At 37.3% G+C, this 23,330-nt stretch overlaps 1 protein-coding gene across 1 annotated transcript; it reads left to right on the forward strand.

Annotated features, from left to right (window-relative positions):
* The first annotated feature begins 388 nt into the window (after positions 1–388).
* LOC134822020 (ankyrin repeat and LEM domain-containing protein 1-like) lies at positions 389–18,959 on the forward strand. The gene is made up of 11 exons (XM_063832850.1): positions 389–462; positions 664–857; positions 1,007–1,092; positions 1,263–1,395; positions 13,305–13,382; positions 13,949–14,048; positions 14,252–14,352; positions 14,487–14,626; positions 15,112–15,246; positions 16,489–16,621; positions 18,326–18,959. The coding sequence occupies exons 1-11, from the start codon at positions 389–391 to the stop codon at positions 18,487–18,489; spliced, it is 1,338 nt and encodes a 445-aa protein (XP_063688920.1). The 3' UTR covers positions 18,490–18,959.
* The last annotated feature ends 4,371 nt before the right edge of the window (positions 18,960–23,330 follow it).

Raw genomic sequence — 23,330 nt, forward strand, 5'->3', positions numbered from 1 at the left:
TAAGTTTTCCTACATTTACGCACTCATCCCTATTCTTTAGAGACAACAAAATTTCCAAGATGATGCTCACCTGATGTTTGGATATTAACCCCAAGGTGTACAAAAAATTGTCTGTTCTTTCCGAGTCCGCAATGAAAGAATAGCTATACCTTGTACAGATTTCCTGATTTGAGAAGTTCAGAGAATCTGCCACAACTTGAGCAGAGCTGTCATCAACATACTACACCATGATAACATCTCCCTATCATAGGCTTTGAGGTCATCGATGATCCTGGGTCTTGGCCGTCTTGCAGCATTTGAGTTAAACTGTATTATTCTTAGGTGCCATATTTAGTTGATGGTAGTGATGGTCACCATTTTTAACCTGACTTATAAAGTTTGTCTTAGCATGAGATTACAGTGTGATGATACTAGACGACCTGAGTATGAACTCTTCAAGGCAGTTCAGGACTGCAATTTGAGGTAATCGCAATGTTTGTCTCTTTCATTTTACATATCACTGCCTTTTGTACAAGCTTGACTTAGTATAGATGGTTTTTCTAAACATTTTCTGGTTTTATCATACAAAAAGCTCCCAGTTAGTTCACTCTTACAATGTATATCAATTTCACTTCAATATGGACTGTCACAATCTTTTAAAAATGTAATATTTTACTGTTGTAGAGAAGTCAGACGTCTGCTAAGAGAAGGTGCCAACCCAAACCTGCTTCTCAAGAGAAAAGGAGGACTGTCCCCCTTTCACCTGAGTGTTGGTCTATCAGGAAGCAAAGCTCTGGAAATAGTTGCTGTGTTGCTTGATGGAAATGCTCATCCTAACAACCGGGCTTTTGATGGGTTAACTCCTCTTCATATTGCTGGTGAGTGAGATGTTTCTTTTTAGGAAATACTCCAGCACATCATTGCAGTGTTATTGAGTGTTTGCTCTTATCACAGCTTTTTGATCATCTTGTAATTGTACGCTTCTGTTATATTTAAATTATAGGAAACTGATTTGTTCAATTTTCAGCAATGTGGGGACACTTGCAAGCAGTTGAGTTGCTGGTTAACAGTGATGCAGACATTGAACTGTGTGACAATGAGGGGAAAACAGCTGTGAGTCGTACACTTAAACATACATGAAACTCAGGGATGAAGTTAAATGACTCCAAACGGATCTTCCTTGCTACTCGCCATGATAATTACAATAACAAATGACAAAAGCAAATAACAATAACAAATGACAACTATAACTATCAAATTATTTTAATATTGTTTCATTGCAGCTGATGTTATCACGTGAGATGAACCAGTACCATGTTGCAAGATATCTGGACAAGTTACAGAGACACATTATTACTGCTGTGTGCGAGGCTGAAGAGGCGTGTAGCAGGATGGACCAGACGAGAAACAATCAGGGTTAGTATTTATTCTTAATTAATAATTAATTGATTAATTAATTGATTAATTAAGTTTTTTAATACTAGAGTAATTTTTGTTTCACCTCAAGTAATAAGGGCCGGTTATATATAGTAGATCTAGTCAAACTCTTCTCGTGGTATTTTTAATAAATTCAACCTATTTTAATTTTTTAAAGTTTTACGTGGCTTTATTCCTGCAGCATCTTTTTAATGAATCACCTCCTAGCATTTCATCTAAGTTATGGCCTTTTCTTTCTTCAGGTTTTATCAAAACTTCACGCAGTCAAGTGTGTAAGTTGCCGTTCACCTCAATACCTAGAATCAGTTAAAATTGTAAAGATACATGGTTATATATAGAGTCTACACAAGGTGCTGAAATATGGATCTTAAGTGATGAAAAACTGCACCACATCCTAATCCGACCATTAAGAGCCATTCTAGGTATCACGTGAATCAACCACAGTGCAGTATTTAATCACGTCGGCTGGATACAGGATATATGGTGGGACTGACATTAGTGTCAGATTGTTCAATGTGCCGAGGAAACGAACAGTTTCGGGATGTCCTCTCATTATCAAGGATTGGTGGAGTTTTGTCACGTGCTGTATTTACTAGTCTCTGATTGGTAGAATTTGTGGTTCCGGTGGTACATTTAAGATTAGAGTGGATCTATTGGATTATAATAGACAAAGTCTAATTACTTGGCTTCTAGGAAGATTAAAACATTAAGTTACACGTGTGGAGGTATTAGACACATGTGTTAAATTGTGTGGGGTGGATTGTTACACTTAATCTCTGAGTGTAGTGCCCAAGCTGTTATCACGTGTAATTAGTGTAATTAGTAATTAATTATTTATATACAGTGCTCTCTTCTAGCTCAGCTAATTATTGTGACCAAATTTAAAGTAAAGTTTTTGAGTGACATGGCATTTACATATTTATCGAAACTTGGATTCAGAAAAATATTATTCATCATAAATTCAATTTATAATAATATTTTTCATGATGTTCATGCCACCGACAATTTATCATAAATTGTCGGTGACATGAACATCATAAATGGTTTATGTTTTGTTGAGTATAAAATTTATGTTTTGTTGAGGACCACCCAGCCGAATACTCGAGAAATCGTGAGGGTAAATGTGCAATGTAGTACAGTGAAAAGCAAAAACTATAATGGATGGTTACCGTAATTATAATGGGTGCCATATGCCTAGAATGAAATATTTACTTACTTGCACTTGTGTAGGTCTGTAGAAGCATTAGTATCGGGCGTTGCCTGCTACAGGCTATCCCGAAACTAGAAGCTTGCTTTAATAATGAGGACCAAGTCGTTGTTTACTGGGAACAAACAATCACTTGTATGAGTTTTGGCGACGTGCCGCTATACTCGAAAGGAAGGAAACTGCTTATTTACTGTTGATATGGTTTAGTAAAGTTGGTAGAGGGCAGAAAAAGATATTACCAGAGTTATAATAGCCTCGAATATTTGTGGAATGTGACCCAAATCTCCGCCATCAAAACTTAAGTAACTCTTAAAATGGGCAGTTAAGAATGTATCATGCTGTTTCGATAGTAGTCTGTGGTAGTCTGGTATAGTCTCAGGTCAATTTACATATTACAGCGAACATTTTGCAGCCCTGTTATTTTCTCAGCTTGTTAGCTTGAGTTAGATACTGTGGAGGTGATCCAAATTATCGCTATGAAAATAGAATTAGAAATAACTTAGAATAAGAAAGTTACAATGTTTTGCTAATAATGTCTTAAATAAATGTGGTCATTGCGAACTTGCTATGATTGCTACAGCCATCTAAGCTACACAACTTGAGAAGCCAACCAAGCATGATATGTTCTCAACCACGAGCAAGAAGGTAAGAAGGAATTTAAAACATCTCTTTGTTAAATATGCTGAAGTCAGCTTGATATAATATTATGTGAATGTTGCATTGTGTATGCAGGGTATGCACTATCAACTATGGAAACATTCCTGACTTGCTTGTGTAAACAAAACACGGTTGTGCGTGTAAACACAACATATTTTAATGTAAACAAACCATCTACGTAGACTATTTAAGTACATAGACTGTCAAATAACTGACGTTTTTGTGTGTGTAGACAGTAAAATTCACTGAAATTCCTCTAAAATTCCCATTTCTCCAGTCATACATGTGTATCAGGAAGATTAGACTGCCATAATATTACAAACATGTGCTACACGTGATAAATTATGTGATATCATAGTGTCCTAGACAATGTATACTAAAGAATGTGACGTTTACAACTTTGCAACTGCACCAGGCACCTGCATGTCAATATCATCACTGTAATAAGAATGCAGCTAAAACTTGATCTGAGTAGTGCTGTTAGTGCTGTTAGTGGTGTTAGACATTACAATATTACATGTTAGAACCGGATAAAGATATGATTATGTTGTTAATCAAATGTTATTGATTATCAGTATCTAGCTTTATTTCGGTATCTTAGGATACCAATAACAACTCAAGATATCATTCATGATTTTCTAGATGTTGCAAAATTCGTGCACATATTTTAAATTTCAATCTTTATTTTATGAACGAGTCGAGTATCTTATAGTAGGCAGAGTAAAAGATTGCCCACCTTTTTTAAAGGTTTATTTATCAAATATAAACAGAAATATTTATAAGCTGAGTCCACACTGCACTGATTATGATGAAAGTGTAAAGACACACTGATTTCTGACCTGAAGAACAGAGGGCCCCAGTCTAAATGTGTCTAATTGAGTTTGCTTGCTAAACATCACACATTATAACATATTACAGCTCATCTCTATCTTGCATAATTACTGTGTGTAGGTTATGTAAACATGGTTACACGTGAAATTAGAGCTAGCTTCAAGGGGACACACTGTTTGTGTAATAGTATGAACTGTGTAACTGAAACCATTTAGTAACGCATCTAGTGCAGGTAGTGAGACACTAATCACTGCTTAATTAGGCAATTAATTATCAATTAGTGTTTGTTTCTCGAGTTAGAAAGAAATATAACTCTGAAAAGAAGTTGTTTATTAAAACTTTAAAATTTTGTTGATGTTCGACAAGCAATTCTAATTTCAAAACAAAGTGTACTTGCTACTCAGATAACTAAAAATCTGCACAGTATAACATCTGTATAATATCTGTGCACGTTATTTAGTTATTTAGCCGTATAAGTTTGTACTTGCAAAGCACTTTAAGTGCTAAGTGTGCTCTTGAAGTGCTAATTTCAGCACTTATAGTGCTACTTGGCACGCGTACTGCTGTGCTACTGTGATTTTATAGTGTCACTTCTACCAGTGGTGTGATTTTATCAGCTGTCTTGGTAGAGTTACACCGGGTACATAACGGAGATAACAGCCATGTTGATAAAGTCAGCTGTACTTATTATTATATAGTAGACATGTTTATTATTATATTATAGTAGACAAGTCAAATATGTAGAATGTAGATTGTGGAGCTATAAATGGGTGTTTGAAATGATATCGTGTGATTAATTAATGGTCTTGTTCACAATTCAACTTCATCAATCATCAGAGGTTCTACTTTCTGTCACACTTAACTTTATTTTCCCGCCAAAACTGACTGTCAGGCAGGTAAACAGGTAAAGATAAACGAGTCTTACATGTCATGTGACAGACAGGTGACAACCAGCTTATATTGAGTCTCTCGAGTGTAATAATTTTCAGCTGAACATTGACGTTTACCCACTTACCCCCTGGAGCTCATACAATATGATAGTTTACAACACAGTGTTATACTGTGACAGTGTATTATCTCTTTTGAACGATGACTTCATGCAGATTAATTTAACCCCCACTCATTTTCAAGTTGCTTTCATTAATATAATGTGTGTGTATTATTACACGTATACTATATCTATTAGACCCCCACCCGGTCCCCCCGGCGAGGTTAATTGTACTGCTTGTAACCAAAACCACTCTGATAATTTAACAAGATCTGTTTACCATAACCTACTGTTGTGGAACGTTATAAACTTAGGTGTGGTCTTTGAAAAACAAGATGGCCTTTCACCTTAACCACCTCCTTTGAGCTGTAGGGGTGGACTGGCCTAGTACATTATACATTATACAATATATGTATGATTGATGACTTGACGCATTATATGCTATTTAGGCGATAACTTCTTACAGATCCTCTCACGCTTATTAATTTACAGAAAATATCACGTGACTTAGTGAAAATATCACGTGACTTACGGAAAGTATCACATGTTTGGCAGGTTGATGGGTAAGCTGTGTTTGTCGAGTGTTGCTGCAAGGTGTGTTGACTGTTGAGTGAGAGTTGACATTTCAGTCTCAATGTAAAACTGTAACACGGATAGAGACTATATTTCCTACAGTCTGAGTTTACTCAAAATATATTTATATTTGCACGCAGCAGCCAGCAATTCCCTAATGTGAACTAACTTGTTTTGGCGCGATGTGATATAATCGAGCCGATTCTGTTCTATGCGACTCAGTTCAATTCAATTTAATTCCAGAATCCTTAATGCAGGATTTTGTGCACATAACAGAGACAATATGTTTAATGCCAACTAAACCTTTCCATTATCATGTAATGTACGTTTACATTCAGTATTAAAGACGACCAAATCACCATTATTTAATTAATTATCATATTTATATTTGCAACAAGTACATTTCTTTAACTAACCATCTTTAAAATGGTCAATTAAAGAATTGTACTCGTTAAAATATCATACAATAACCCTCCCCCCGGGCTACAATAACCCTCCCCAGGACTCTACAGTAGCCAAGTTAATCAATTGTCTGTTTATTTATTGTTTCTAAACCTCATGGACTTTAATAACGCCCTAACAATTTATTGTTAATACAAATTTTCAAATTGTTACAAGGTACCGACTTGTGTTCGATGAGGTCGGGTGTTACCTTTAAAACCATTCATACAGAATACAATCTCGTTCAATAACTCCCGCGAAATAATAAACTCATTGTATTGAGAACGTACTTATTGGCCTGATTAGGTTAAGTTAAAGTTTAAACGTGACCTTAATAATGTGATACTCCTTTATAAACATTAAACATGTATATTTAATAGTCTCCCCATCATGACCATGGCACATGATTTTTAATCCCCGCATGTAAATTCTTAATTCGAGTATATTTTATTATTTAATGTTGATCATCATTGAATGGTATTCTCAAATGAAACTCAAACCGTTATGAAGTACGAACATGTTTCAAATAGGGGACTACTCATAACCGTCCATCAATTATCATGCATTAGCTTGTGGAGTCCAACCTAGCTGAAAGCTTTTGTAGCAATAGTGGGCCACTCTCCTTCAATCAAGAAGCAATCCACTATCGTCCTCTCACTGATACTTTACAGTTTACATGATGTAGCTCTAATGTAACTATTCATTTATTGTTAAATCTAGGACAGACCTTCATTCGCTGAAAGGATTGAGATCTAGTAAAGCGTAGTGACACTAAATTGAAGGAATGTTACATATTTTTAGACTAGAAACCTAATTCATTGCCGAGTAAAGGTGTTTGATCTCATGACCCAAGGACCACGGTCCATATACAAATTATAAGAACTACATTGGTGTAATACCCCACACTACTGTAGTGAGTGTAGCCAGCCAGCGCACTAGTGTAGCCAGCCTGCTCTAACTAATGATCCACACTTTTAACAAGTCCCGGAGATACACCCCCTTAGTCCCCTGCTTGGACACATGTCAAGTTCCCTCCAATCACAGTCCCCTGCTTGGACACGTGCCAGTCTCCCTCCAATCACAGTCCCCTGCTTGGACACATGTCAAGTTCCCTCCAATCACAGTCCCCTGCTTGGACACGTGCCAGTCTCCCTCCAATCACAGTCCCCTGCTTGGACACGTGCCAGTCTCCCTCCAATCACAGTCCCCTGCTTGGACACGTGCCAGTCTCCCTCCAATCACAGACCTCCAATCACAGACCTCCACAGCTGTAGATTACCCCACTGTCCTGCTAATTCCTCACTACTGTCCTTCTCATTCTCTATAATAACCAGTGCTGTAACAAGTCCCCTCAGTCAGAGAGCATTACACTGCTTGGTCACGTGACTTCTTGGTCACGTGACTTCTCTCCACCTATCAGCTCCCTGACTGCAACCAGCCCTGGTAATGACAATTATACCATATACGGACTTGCTGAGCTTGCTCTCTCTCTCTCCCTACCCCCAACTCCACGTGAAACAGCATACAACACCGTACAAGAGAAGGAGAGAGTTATATTTAGAGCTGTGCAAACCAACCCTGATACCTGGATTGGGGAGGAGGAGGAGGAGGAAGAACCCTCGAGGTTCGTTTAGCAGGAACCTGGAGTGTTTTAACATAATATAGCAATTGAGGATTACAAGTGGGGTTGTATGGCTGGATTTGAGAAGGAAATGTGCTGTTTTGCAATAAAGTGCCATTTTATCTTTTGGAAATTATAAGTTCAGAGTAGGGTTATATATGTTGTTATGCCAAAAAAGTATCTAGTATATATACTTCGAGCAGTTAAAGTTGGTTTAAGTTATAAAACAGCGAATCATGGACAGAGTTCCCAGGTTAAATTAAGACTGAACCTGATTTACAGATATAGGTTATTATCAGAAACAACACCATTCTAGAATAAGTGTGTTAAAAAATTCCCACGGCAATGTCACACAGTGGCGACCAAGTGCTAACACCTAACACGTTTAATACACACAACGCCGGCCCAGACAATTAGATTGATGAAGGAGTATTAAAACACACAACTACAGAGTTAATCTCATCAGGGGTAGGATGAGAAAATGCTGGCCTCTGTGTGCTGCTCTTACACTTTAGTGGCGTAGTGAGGTATGAGAATACACTGTTCTGGTCACTGCGCTCTAGTCTCGTTAGTGGTGAAGTTTAAAATTCAGAATATATGCACATATAAATACATATTACTGATCCTGTGAGGATTTAAAATATCTGAATATCAAGATATGGTATTACTAATTATACAGGTCCCAATGTGTGTACTTTCTGAGGCTGAAACCAAGAAGTGTTTGTCAAGGAATCTTTCTGGACACAGGACACTGACATGGTCTTGTCTCAGTTCAGCCTCATTGAACCTGGAAACACTCGAATAACCTCATTTCCACTGTCACAAAATATCAAGTTATATACATTGGGACCTTAATTTACTGTAATTATAGTCTGTGTATCTCAGTTATTAACTAATTAAATGGTAAATGTTACTGTGTGCACTACTGTTACCTAATTATATATATATAATTATATAAGCCACAAACTGCTGTGTGCACTGATTAGGGGTCATGTTGCAAGTAATAATGGCCCACATGATATGCTAGAGGTTTAATTGGATTCTCTAAACGTTGTTGTAAGTAGTTTGTGGTTCCACAAGAGGGGTGTGCCCTACTTTCTGTCCTAAAGTAAAGTCGGAAGTCCCCTCTGCTGTAGAGTCTTATTGGCTGCCGACAAACACTTATAGGATGGTAGTTGTCTTGTGGCGCCTGGTAGTAAGATAGTAGTATTTGCTAAATTGAGTTGGATAATATTGGGAGATGAGCTTTATTTGTTGTACGGGACAGTGATCTGTGATCCTGGGATATTATAAAGGTCACAACTGGAAGCTTATTGGTCAAAAACTGTCACGTGTCACGTAAAATAAGGCTCACTTGTAACTTTGCAACAGTATCCAAGTAAATTGGGCCATGAAATTGGGAAAACTTTACCTTAAATCGGTATCCACCAACGTCAGTAAAAGTGAGTTCTAGAAGAATGTTAGGCCTGGTTGGTGTCTGCTTTGGGGAATTTCACTGGACAAAAAGAGAGTTGGTTAACAGAACAATAGACTTCCAGACACTTTTAGAGTATTTATAGTCTGTTTCTGTATCTGACTAATGATAGAATTACCGTTTATAGACGCAACTCCTTTTCCTTAGAAACTATCCCGGTGCAGTTATATATAACTAGAAAAATCTATTTACAACCTACCTATGTGAAGTATGTTGAGTTTCGTCAAGACTTGACAGGGCCATCACATCTTCTCACAGCAGAAAGTTCGTATTTTAAAGCTGCGGTCTAATCTTAATTATAATTGGAAAGGTTATGTTTTATTGTCGTTTGTACGACCGCCCACGTGCAAATTATATGAGAAATAGGAAGTGGCATAGTAACCATGGTAACGGTGGTGAATGTGCACGTGCAAAGATTGTTAGAACGGCATTTTGATCGGTTTTGTGGTAAATACGTTGTGTTCAGTTCGAGCTACATTTTAATCGGCTGTAATTGTATCTTCGGTTGTGACGGATATTTTTTGATGCGATAAAAAGTGACTACCAAAGAATACTATTAGCTTCCTCCCTGCGACCACGGGCTTTCTAATCTTACATAAAGTAGATCAAATTGCTGTCTTTTACACAATATTAATTAAAGGGTAAATCTCTCAGAGATATTGTAAAAACGGTCCCTATCTCAGTGTCCCTCTAAATGGTGTAGAGTTGAGAAATTGTTGAGAAATTGTTACCTTCAATGGTAAGTGACTGTAGACTACAGTTTTCTCATTTGTCACTCAGCTCCCTATTTGTCACTCCTCTGACATTGCCAGCTTTTACAGGACAAGTGGACACCGTGTTACCTAATTACTACTATAATGCAAGAGTAATATTAGTGTGTAGGAGTAATATTGTTACATTAGTGTGTAAGTGTGTATTAAGTGTACATTTAGTAGTGTATTACCTAAATGTGTATTCTCTAATTTGGGGCCAACGAATTTGTAAAACACAACACTTGTCTAAGGCTCTTAGGTGTGATTATGGGAGCAGACTGCCCCTCCTACGTGCATGATAACTAAAAAACATCACTTAGCATCTTAGCAAGCACCCTGCCCATACCCCAATTAACACACTTTACAGCAGTTTGCTTAATTGGACAGCTTATCGTCTTGTTATCATAGTTAATTAGGTAGCTTGTCAGAACCAGTGTGAAAATTTAACACCCTGTCCAATATACTGATATATCGTATCTAGCTCCTGTCCAATACTAAAATCGTATCTAGCTCCTGTTCAATACTGATATATCGCCCATATATCGTATCTAGCTCCTGTACAATACTGATATATCGTATCTAGCTCCTGTCCAATACTGATATATCGCCCATATATCGTATCTAGCTCCTGTACAATACTGATATATCGTATCTAGCTCCTGTCCAATACTGATATATTGTATCAGAGCTGGGTCTACTCATATCTCCAGGCCCAGAAACTTCTCCCTCCGTCTACCGGAACAATGTTCATTAGACCTGGTATTTTATATCAAATTTGATGATGTTAGGTACTCCTTTGTTGCAATGGATGTAAGTGGTTAGGATTAACATGCCGTTAAATTCGATTGCTTCAATACCCGACCTCTTAGTCAGCTCCGTGTCTCTGTCAGCTCCGTGTCTCTGTCAGCTCCGTGTCTCTGTCAGCTCCGTGTCTCTGTCAGCTCCGTGTCTCTGTCAGCTCCGTGTCTCTGTCAGCTCCGTGTCTCTGTCAGCTCCGTGTCTCTGTCAGCTCCGTGTCTCTGTCAGCTCCGTGTCTCTGTCAGCTCCGTGTCTCTCTCAGCTCCTTGTCTCTCTCAGCTCCGTGTACGACGTACGTGTCTGTCCCTGCACTGAGCCCTGGGGGGTTGTATTCGTCTGAAATCTAATCAGGGACACACTGGTTATTATGTTGGTTGTTGTAATTGTGATTACAGTAATTCCCATCAAGTGGTTAACAATGGTTTGATTATTATTGTCATCCTGAGAATCTAAAGTCAGATCTGCTAATTTACACCTGAGTTTGTGGTGAGTGAGCGGTATTAACTGATATCAGACATTGGATACTACTAGTAGGATACTGTCATGGTGGTGGTGTCTAGTTCCTTTTGAAAGAGAGTGTAAATTGTAGCCTGACCTCTAGCTCTGTTTTGCAGACCTAGCTAAATATCTTGTGTGATATTCCACATTGATATTGCACGCATGGTCCATAATTAGCTGTATGATACATCACACTATTAACAGCATGAATAGTATAAATAGTGGATATGATTGATATTACATAACACTGCCAATTATACTAGCCAGCTCCTTTAATACTAGTACAACACGTAATGTGAACAGCTAATTATCATTACATTACTACCCCGGCCTCCCCAGCAGTAGCTTCTTTACCACGTGGGCTCACACAGTACACTTATACACCCCTCAGGCGACCAAGAACAGTAAATAATTGCTCTAACTTTACAATCACTAACTATTGTTATAAGGGAAGGGTACCGGTGCCAAGGTAACGTTTAGTACTGTGTACATTGTGATGAGAGTGTCCAAGCGATAACTATTTTTATAACAATCAGGTGTTAGAACTTACAAGTGGTTGGATCTTGTACATTTCTTTTACTGTTCAAGTGTGAGAGGAATCTTTAAGATAATTTGATCGAGAAACGATATAAGACATCAGTCATTCAGTCGACTGGATGGGGGAATAATATCTGGAAATTCGACTGCGCTGTGTTTTCTTGCAACTCCCTTTTCTAATAATCCAACTCCCTTTCTAATAATAGTTGTTAGTTATAATCAGTAATCACCTGAGCTCCCTTACTCTCCTGTTTAATTGTTTAATTAGGTGGTTACCTAATTATCTAATAAGTGACTGGCATTGTTATACTAAGTTCCACAAGTGTGGAACATTTGAGAGCTCTCAGCTGGAATCCGGCGGTTTTATCTTGATTCTTGATACTTCTACACACAACTACATCTGCATCTGAGAAGTTATTCTATAAGACGTGTGGAAAGAGGAAGTAGCTTTAATATAGTACTCTTCTTACTCACTCACAGATTTCAGTGCACGAAATGTATCACCCTGCTAACACCCTGTGTTACTACTATTATATTGTTCAGCCAATCAAAACACTCGCTGGACGTCATGTGACTAGATTTCACAGAGCTATTTAAAATTATTTGAGGGAGTTCATTCGCTCATTTTTCTACTCAAACTTTAGAAATAAGGGTTATTATCTTTGTCACGGAGTATTTAACCAGAGAATAAACTGAGTATAATATTTCAAGATTACACGTATAGTATGACAGGTGAGACTGTTCAATTTTACATCTAACCTTGTGGAATAAGATAAAGATAGAGATAGTGTAATATTACATACCTCACTCATTACACTAGATTACAACTACATGTTCACCATTCTACAAATATATGAGAGTGATTGGTCTTATCTACCGAGAAACTAACTTGTAGTTTAGTGTATTTTACAGGTGTTGGTTCGCGATTCTATTATTTCCAGCTCATTGTAAGGTATTTTCTTGAAAACCCAGCTTCGAATCATTTTAGAGATCCAATTAAGATAAAGTCGATGTTGCTTTAACGCATTGCTCTCAATAAGGCGTCCGGGCATGTTTTTACGAGCTTTTTTTTCTTTCAACACTACTATTATTATATAACGAGGTGTAATGTTTAAACTTGATAAAGTTGGCAGTAATTTGAAAAGGTGTCATTATTGTCTCAACTTACAGTAGGATAGGCTGATGAGTAACACATACTGTTGTTTATAAGACACCTTGCAACTCAACACTTAGTTTTAATTAACCTACAATCAACAAATTATCAACTATATGCTGTAAACTGTAATTTGATTATTATGATGTTGTTGGGTTGGGCTCTTTCAACTGAGGTTAAAGGAAGAGGTTAATTAATAAACTGGGTTTAGTAATTGATCTGAATCTAGCTAAGGGAAATAGCAGGAAAAGCTTTGAAAGTATTATTTATTATTGTTATTATTAATTTCCTTGCCAGTATGAAACGTGAGAAAAAGTAAGGTATTACGTTCAATTAGTTAATTATCAAACTTTTTCAGTGTTCAGCCGGCAGTCGAGTAACATCCTCAGCCAGAGTGAAGAAAGTGATAACAATTCTGTGAAAAATACAAATATCAGTAAGTTTATATATTACATTTACATACACCAGGCACCAGCATGTCAACAACCGCGATCATATCTGGAATCGTATCAGATTGGGTGATTTGTAATCATCTTCAATAATACTCCTAAAAACGATCGAATATGGTGATAAAACTAAAATAGTTGAAACATGTACATAGAAAGTCAGATAAGATATATATATCTGTATATATACAGTCCACACTCTGGTTCCATAATACGAAGGACGTTTATTCTAAATAAAAAGCTCTAATTAATACATAATGTTTAGAAGTCAACCAGTTCTGCGTAGCGCGAGAATCGTCGACTATGGGACACGCTATCTCATATTTTGTGTAAATACGGCACGCGCGGTATCATGTGGGTCATTGAAATCTCTGTCGCGCACTGTAAAATGCTGCCGAGCTGCGCGCGCACGCATGATCTGGCACGAGTCCAATTTTCTTCAAACATTAAATTCTGCATCTAAATTTTGAATATGGAACGAATTTGCTCGCTGGAATATTTTATAATGTGTACTGCTCGATGTTATTCAAAGTGCTTATACTTCAAATCATTGCAGAGCTGAACATCCAGCCAAACACGGTAAACCGTGGTCGAACGAAGACGGACGCTTTCACCCAATTTCCTGACGGACCATCTATTGAATCAGACAAAACAAGGTAAGCAGACTTACTTATCGCTACAGTTGACTGATAATGGTGATACAATTAAAAGATTTTACTTTCATTCCTACAATTTAGCGATTGTTATGATTTGCCCCCATAACAGTATAACAATTACTGAAGAAAAAATCAAATATATGTCTTGTTATAATCCATTGACACTGAACCAACTCTCCCATTACATATCGACTTTATTTCAGATGGAGTTCCTGGGTAAGACAGGTAGCTGATAGCACTGCAGGGATCAAGAAATTTAGCAACGTTCAGAGCATACAGAGTCTCACTGCTCCTGATATATCAGGTATTGTAACTAATTGAAAATTTGAGAATGCTCCCCCCCCCCCTCTGGTGAAAATACATCTCCAATTAGAATCCAATGTGATGTAAATGGGATGTAAATTTTAATGTTCCTATCTTCACATAAACATTTCACAGGATACTCTGGCCCTCTAACATCCTGTCTAAGAGGATATCCCATGAAGAATGTGGTTGCTAAGGTGGATGAGATCTCTAAATCTTTCAACTCTGGCAAACAGTACTTCAACTACCTACTACTAGATTCTAGATATACCAAGGTTTGTTTGTTTGTTCGAATGAAGGAAAATACCAAAGCAAAAAGTGTCCCACATTATCATATTCTGAATGCTTAATTGAAGTAGCTTTTAAATCACCGATATCTTTTCATACAACATCACATCATTCACACAAATGTCACCGTCACCCACTGGTAACAACCCTGGATCACTTCACTAACATCTTCATCACTCACAATGTCACCCCGCTGGTAGCCAATCATCACTCACATAGCATCTTATAAACAAGGTGTTATCTAGATAGATCCATAGACGGATCTGTCGGTAATAAGGGTAAACAAATGCATAGAGAGTAAGTCAATTGTTAATGTTATTTTAATTTAAAATATCGTTTTTCTCATTAATATTTTAGACATTTCATTCAGTTTAAAATCCATGTACACCGTAACTGCATTATCACTCATCAGACAAATTCACTCAATCTAAAAACCAATTAACTAATTACCAACTAAATGATTTAATTACAGAATCTGCCTTGCCGGGCCTCCCAGCTGCCACTACAAGAGTGTTTCAGAGTCTTCTGTAGTTCTCTGTTTCATGTTGGGTGTGGCAACAAGTCTCGTCCTCTAGCTCACGTGCAGGATGCAGCTAGTAGAATCAAGGTATTAATTTATCAAATTATTTATTAATTAAGTTTTATTAAGTTATAATTTGACAGCTGGTACCGGTGCTCATCATTTCGAGAACGTTAAAACTATCAATTGTTGTTTTTCCTTCCCATTGTAATACCCATACAAGAGCTTCTGTTGATTTTTTTGTCAAGGGACTTGAATTTTTCCCAGACGTATGAGATTTTTGGGGACATGATTTCCCCGAGAAATTCCATAAATGATACAATTTAAAGTCTGGATTTGAGGTCGTGATCCCGAGTGCCCCCAATTAAACTCAACCCTTTTACAGCAATCGTTATCCAGTTGAAATTTGCCTTTATCGTGGATTATACGGCAAAGCTGTCTAGACGCCCACTTAGGGACTACCTGTAGAGTTGGTTTAATGGTTGGGCAAGAATAGAAATAGCGTAAGACTGAAACTGATGGGGAAATTTTTTTTTCAGTGCAATTTTTCTCCAAGGACCCATACGCCCCAAGCATAACTCAATTTATCTCGGTGGAGGGGGGGGGGGGGGGGGGGGGGGGGCGGGCTGAAAATGAACCCAATTGCCACATTATGGCAGATGCACGACGTTTTCAAAGTGATCAAAGTGATCAAAGTGATTCACATAACGAGATATTTAGATTTTTTTGAAAAATATACTTTAGCTATGGTCGATTATACGGCAAAGCTGACACCAAGTCTCGATATTAACGAAACTTCGTGAGCGAAACCACCTCCATCTGCGATTATCATACCAAGGCAAATTCAGTTTAGTGATTAGAGCCGGGGTCAGAAGTTTATTTCCAAATATTTTTTGTTTTTACTTGTCACATAGGTCCAGAGTTAGACTATACAGTGTGGCCAGAAATCACCCACCCACACCCTGTATACCGGACTTTTAGGCAGGGTCATTTTATTGGTAGACAGAGACAGTGTTTGTATGTATGTATCTGATGACACTGTAGCTAACCATAACACTAAACTATACCCTAACCATAACACTATAGCTAACCATAACACTATAGCTAACCATAACACTATAGCTAACCATAACACTTTAGCTAACCATAACACTATAGCTAACCATAACACTATAGCTAACCATAACACTATAGCTAACCATAACACTATAGCTAACCATAACACTATAGCTAACCATAACACTATAGCTAACCATAACACTATAATAGCTAACCATAACACTAAACTTCCCACAGCTAACACATTGTTAATTTACACAACGTTCTCAGGAGAGTAATAAAGTCAGGAGGATCAGGACGGTATGGAATGCCGGGTACGGAGTTGTGAGTCTTACGCTACAACCAACTGGTCGCACTCAGGAGGAAACCCTCACCAGGCAGGCTCTCATCGTTACATCGCTAGGTAAAATATATTCTAAATGGAAATTTAGAGTTTTCTATTCTAAAGACTAAGAGGCTATTCTAAATGGAAATACGCAAAGAACAGTACATTCAGGGCCCAGCTTTGCGTTCGCGAGTGTAGGCGGTACAGTTGAATTCTCAAGTGATTTCTTTCATTGATTCCGTGGAAACGATGATGCTGGTGAAATTGAGAAATTGAGCTGGTATTTGTGAAAATAGGCCTCTTCGTCGCGGTGTTGTGACTGAAATTGAGAAATTGAGCTGGTATTTGTGAAAATAGGCCTCTTCGTCGTGGTGCTGTGACTGAAATTGAGAAATTGAGCTGGTATTTGTGAAAATAGGCCTCTTCGTCGCGGTGTTGTGACTGAAATTGAGAAATTGAGCTGGTATTTGTGAAAATAGGCCTCTTCGTCGCGGTGTTGTGACTGAAATTGAGAAATTGAGCTGGTATTTGTGAAAATAGGCCTCTTCGTCGCGGTGTTGTGACTGAAATTGAGAAATTGAGCTGGTATTTGTGAAAATAGGCCTCTTCGTCGCGGTGCTGTGACTGAAATTGAGAAATTGAGCTGGTATTTGTGAAAATAGGCCTCTTCGTCGCGGTGTTGTGACTGAAATTGAGAAATTGAGCTGTTATTTGTGAAAATAGGCCTCTTCGTCGCGGTGTTGTGACTGAAATTGAGCTGTTATTTGTGAAAATAGGCCTCTTCGTCGCGGTGTTGTGACTGAAATTGAGAAATTGAGCTGGTATTTGTGAACATAGGCCTCTTCGTCGCGGTGTTGTGACTGAAATTGAGAAATTGAGCTGGTATTTGTGAAAATAGGCCTCTTCGTCGCGGTGTTGTGACTGAAATTGAGAAATTGAGCTGGTATTTGTGAAAATAGGCCTCTTCGTCGCGGTGTTGTGACTGAAATTGAGAAATTGAGCTGTTATTTGTGAAAATAGGCCTCTTCGTCGCGGTGTTGTGACTGAAATTGAGAAACTGAGCTGGTATTTGTGAAAATAGGCCTCTTCGTCGCGGTGCTGTGACTGAAATTGAGAAATTGAGCTGGTATTTGTGAAATTAGGCCTCTTCGTCGCGTTGTTGTGACTGCTAAACTCCGTTTGCATCCCCAAACTTTGCTAAAGTCAACTATTCGATCGTTTAAACTCACTGTTTACGCAGTTTATCCAACTCTTTATACAGGTTACCAACTCTTGTTGTTCAACTGCATAAAGAGTGGACAAACTGCGTAAATGGTTGTTCTTTAAGCATTTGACCCTTTATTTATACAGTTTATATGGTTTATTCCAGATTTAAGTTCTTCTTCTAAAAACGAACTTTGATCCTAGATCTATAAAAACTGACAGCAATTTACCCTCGCTCTGGTAAAACCCAAAACGCTTTGCTGACCTTAAAAGTAGCCATAGACTGTTTAACTTTATGCAGTTAATCCTCTAGACTCTACCTCACAAACCACAATTCAAAGTAACCCGACATTTAAATGTCTACCCTCAATATTTAGCCGCCCCTAAATGTTGCAATTCAATGTCGAGTGATGGAACAGTTTACCCATATCTATTATCTATGTAGTTAAACTACTGGTTTACCCCTATCCACGTAGTTTACCTCAATGTTTACATAGTTTACATAGTTAAAATAGTTAAGTGAACAGTTAACATAGTTTAAATAGTTTAAATAATTTAAATAACCACCACCCTCCCCAGGTCTCCACAACGTGACTAACGCACGAGGAGGTGTTCTCTACCCTCCATACAACCTACTCTCCGGAGACGAGGGATCTGAACTGGGTGTGGTCATGCTCTTCAGGGCCATGTTGCGGTACCTGAGTGCGGGGGAGAAACAGTGGTTCAAACACGAGCTTGTCTGAGCACTGGGATAACAGTGAAATAGCAGTGAGATATCTGTGGAACTGAAGTGGATCATCAGCGAAAGAGATGAGAGGCAGAGCTGTAAAGATGTGAACTGCATGGATTGGACAGTTGTTGTTTATAGTGGACTAATATATATTCTGGACAGTGTTTAAGTTATTAAAAGTTGTTGGGATGAAGTATTAGATGTTAATTGGACGATGAGTTTATGAAAATGGGATAATAATTTATTGACATACAGAACGAACTGATATCAGTCTTATTAGAACAATTGTTGGATTTGATGGAATGTGGAATTAGAACACTTCACAATTGTTGTAAACAAGCTCTAGTGGCTGCTGGAATCTAGTGCATACTATTTGTTGCATAGTTGTCACTAAGTCTGTTTGTAAGGTTGACATTTGGCTCAGACTGTGTTAAGATTTTGACTGATAAGCAGCTAAAAGGTGTACAGAATTTGACTGATAAGGGGTCGTTCACATATTACATAATCAGCTGAGGGGGGGGGGGGGTTTCCGAATGATTACGCTAGTGTAATTTTGACACAATAGCTATGTGTAAAACTGATTACGGAGGGGGGGGGGGGGGGGGTAAAAATGTTCCAAAAAATGATTACGTAATATGTGAACGACCCAAAGTAGCGAAGGTGAGTGATTTATGACCAACAGGTAGCGTATATTTACAGAGATGGGCGGAAAGTGAATTTACCATAATTATGAAAATTCCTTAACAAGCAAACAAAGCGAGTTTTCCCTAAAAAGTTGTTGTTGTTTGAAATTTAAAAATGGTCCGTAAAACGGACACTGTGATTATTCGTAAAAAAATCTTCAGGAGAATCTACAATTATTATTGTTTAACATTGATAATTAAATACCCTGGATATTTCTTATCAATTCTTTTTGTTTGGCATGATGTTTTGTGGAATATTGATAAAATTCGGAATCTGCCGAATGTGGAGTGTCTCTAACGTTCTTATCAAAATTGTACCAAGGATTTTTTTTTGGTACTGAATCATAATTATGCGTTATTTAAAACCAGCATTTAAAAGTTAATCAATTCTATAAGATTTCTCGTGATTTTCTTGCAAATCTGTTCAATTTCAAAATTTAGAATTGAATCAATGTTGTTTTATACTATTTTATACTATGTTATATATACGTGTTTTTCCTCTATAATATACTATGATTATATTACGAGACTATCTGCTAGTCTTTAGAATGATATATCGTTTGCATCTTGCTTTTTCGCTAAGATTTTCAATCCATTCGCCCTTCATAATCATTTTCTCTCACTTATGATACTATATCATATTAAATTCTACACTGAAGTTATAGAACTGAAAATTTTTGATGGACTATTATAAAAATCCTACTTTTTTAGTTTAAGCTCAACTTGTATTATGGAATTAACTTTGATTTTACTCCGAATTATATTGTGGCATTCTTAAAGGTCTTAATCTTAAATGTATTAAATAATAAATGTAAAATAATTACCTTCAGTATAGTATCATTACAGTTGCTATGTTGGAGACAATTAAGTGCCATCAGTTTTGTCTATCTCAGAATTTTGAAGAATTGGTTTGAATTTATATCCGTCAAAAATTCGTATTAGGACTCGATAACTGGGTGTAAATCGTCTTTAGGACAGCTGTACAAAGTAAGAAAGAGCACCAAATTGATTACGATTATTTGATCTTTGCCGATGAGTCGAATTTTTGACGGTTATATTTTGTATGTTATTAATGTCTATATTTTGGACTTGTTCAATACTTTTTACGTTCGCTTGATGCAATAAAACTCGTTTTTCTTGTTCCTGCCAGTTCTTTGTTGAAAGGGATAATGACGCGGACAGATATTTGAAGAATCGAACTGCAGACAGGAGAAGAAAGGAAGGGTTGAAAGGAGAGGCTATGGAATCTCTGACACGACGTGAACAGAATCAGGTATTAGATCTTGTTAAATGTGTCCTGTACTGTGACACCATACATGGTGTCCTGTACTATGACACCATACTCTGATGGTGTCCTGTAGTCTGTACTGTGGCGGTGTTGATGTCGGGGAGACATTGATCGTATATAAAGGCCTGATTCTTTGAAGGACATGTGCTACAAAGAATTCACTGTAAATTATGAAAAATGTTCTAATATTACAAAATCTAAAATATACAGTTGAAGGACGCATTATTCATTATTTGGGAACAATGATTAGGAGTATTAATACTTATACTGCGGTCCTCAAATTGTTCGTAGTCACACACCATCCAGAAAAACAGATCCGGAAAAATACTACTACATCAAGATTTTTTTATACTTTCCTTGGAGTGCTTGGACTGATGAGGCAAAAATATTGGGGAATTCACTTGTGGAGTCGTTTTTTGCAAAATACGACGTTATAAAATTAAAATTGAACATATGAAAAGATTTGAACAAATTGAGGCGACTCTTGATTCAATGATAAGTAAAACTACCGAAGATATTTTAAATTCGCACGTGCCCGTCAATGTTCAGTACGATGAAAAACTTCATCCGCGTGGTCTCGCAAGCCATCCACCAAACAATTTGAAACGTGAAGAGGATATTGACAACTTCAAATTCACTAATTACGAGGAGCCAACAATTACAGAACAAGAATACAACAGCATGGTCAGCTCTCTCAATGAAAAACAATATGTTTTGTATGATTCAGACTCATGCTCAGAAAGTAAACCAAATTATACACTTCATATAGTCTAACTCTAAACGTGATGGTTAGCGCTAACTTGAACTACTACTAGCGCTCACTATAAGCGTTTCCTATCAATAGCTTTAACGATAGTCGATATCTAGTGCTAAAAATAGTTTGTTACCTTCATCATTTGTAGCGCGATGCACTACTCACTACTAGTCTATGTAATAAGCGCCATGAGCTGGCACAGAATTTTTTGTCTCTGATTTTGATAAATTTGGTACCAAAAGTTGCCTCTAAGTGTGACTAATGAAAACTCACCGTGTAGCACGATAACGTCGAGCTGTATGTGGGCCTTTTGTGCATCACAAGAGTGTACAAAGGACGAAAAATGGGTAATTTATTGCTTAAAATGCCTATAACTCCTAACATATTGAATATTTTGAAATAATTCATACAGGATCGTAATGAGCTTAGTCGGACGCAACTTTTAGATTAATTTTCCTTTAAATCTTAAAATATTAGTACTAAAAGTTTCGTCTCGATGAGCTGATTACGATGCCATAATATTTATGTGATAATAACTGAAAATGTGAAAGTTATAGGCCAAAAACTAAAAATTTGCGCGAAAAAAGCACGCGCGGCGAACAAGCGCCGTGCGTGTAGCATTTTTAGCGAAAATTGCTACACGGTGGATTTATTTTATTCACATTTTTAGACAACTTTTGGTACCAAATTTATCGAAATCGGAGAAAAAAAGTTCTGTGCTCGCGCTTGGCGCTTATTACACTGACTATACTGGGCCGCACCGCGCATCCAATAATGCTTCTCGCGACCACAGATCGGCGAGATGCGAAGGATTGACATCGTGAATCAACTTCATCATCGCTTGAGATAGCCATCTACTTCCAGGAGATTTCACTGGAGGAACTGTTCCTGAGTCGAATCCTCTTCGCAGAGTGAACTTTTTGGACGAGGGTACGTATGTGATACTGATACCTCCAAAGTCTCTGTCTAGTGAAGAAAGTTGTATTTATAAAAAATTGATATATTTTAGTTTTACCATAGATTCTGTATAACTATATCTTTGTGTATTAAATTTTGCAAGATAACCAATTAATTTCCTAATTTATCATCAAATTAACTGCAATTTTGAACTGACCGGATCGTTTGAGACATTCGCTCTGAGCTTTCAGAAGACTGCGCTCTAGCCGAACAGATATTTACCAGCGTTCTTGCTCCAAATTCCTGGAAGTAAATATTTCCATTACCTGGCACAAAGATTCCTAGGATTATTAGTATTTTGAATTAAATGTCCAATTTCAATTTCTATCATCGGACTTGAATATATAATCATTTTTACTGCTTATAATAACTGCTTTTCTTGCTCACTGTAACTGTAAGCTGTATTAAAAACGAATACAAATTTATTTTTTTGAAATTAAAAAAAAAGCCCAAAAAGATGCAAAAATGTCGGATTTTTAATCTTAATATTAATAATAATATATGTATGTTATTGTATGTACAGGGTGGGCCAAAAGTCAGTACCCATACGTTGGGTCTTATACCTCCGCCGTGTTTTATATCTGAGAGTTGTTGCTTAATTGCAAATGGCATATTGTACCTACTTGTTCGAGGATTCCGTCGCCAAAATTTGAAAATTCGAATATTTTAGACCACGCCCATTCAATATTAAAACATTTATATTATTCTCTCTGAACATGCTGGACGCCTAATTTTTTGAATAATTCACCCAGTCAATTTTGTTAACGAGATACACAAAATGCTTAATAATCTCGTTATTTTTAATCTGTTTCACATAATTTTTTCAGATCAAATGCAACATTTAATAATCTACCGTCTCTGAAAAAATTAGGCGTCCAGCATGTTCAGAGAGAATAATATAAATGTTTTAATATTGAATGGGCGTGGTCTAAAATAGGGTGATTATGTGACACCGTGACACGACACTTTAATTGGGCAGCCTTAACGATTCCCATAATGTTTAACGGGGTGGTTAACGGGGTCACCTTATCACGTGATTAGGTAAGCCAATCACCTGATCACACGTAATGAATAAACTCATTATGCTTCGTATCTCGGTGATCTGAGAAGCTAAAACTCTAATTTTTTCAGGACAAACGTAATTCGAATGGCCAAACACAATTTAATAAAAT

Source organism: Bolinopsis microptera, chromosome 10 (genome assembly GCF_026151205.1).
Source record: "Bolinopsis microptera isolate Bmic1 chromosome 10, MBARI_Bmic_1.0, whole genome shotgun sequence".
Classification (NCBI taxonomy): domain Eukaryota; kingdom Metazoa; phylum Ctenophora; class Tentaculata; order Lobata; family Bolinopsidae; genus Bolinopsis; species Bolinopsis microptera.

Bases quoted from the DNA above. Each gene is read 5' to 3' on its own strand.
- LOC134822020 (XM_063832850.1), top strand. From the start codon at position 389: ATGAGATTACAGTGTGATGATACTAGACGACCTGAGTATGAACTCTTC. The intron at 858-1,006 runs GTGAGTGAGATG...TTCAATTTTCAG, and splicing joins AACTCCTCTTCATATTGCTG to CAATGTGGGGACACTTGCAA. The intron at 14,049-14,251 runs GTAAGCAGACTT...ACTTTATTTCAG, and splicing joins ATTGAATCAGACAAAACAAG to ATGGAGTTCCTGGGTAAGAC.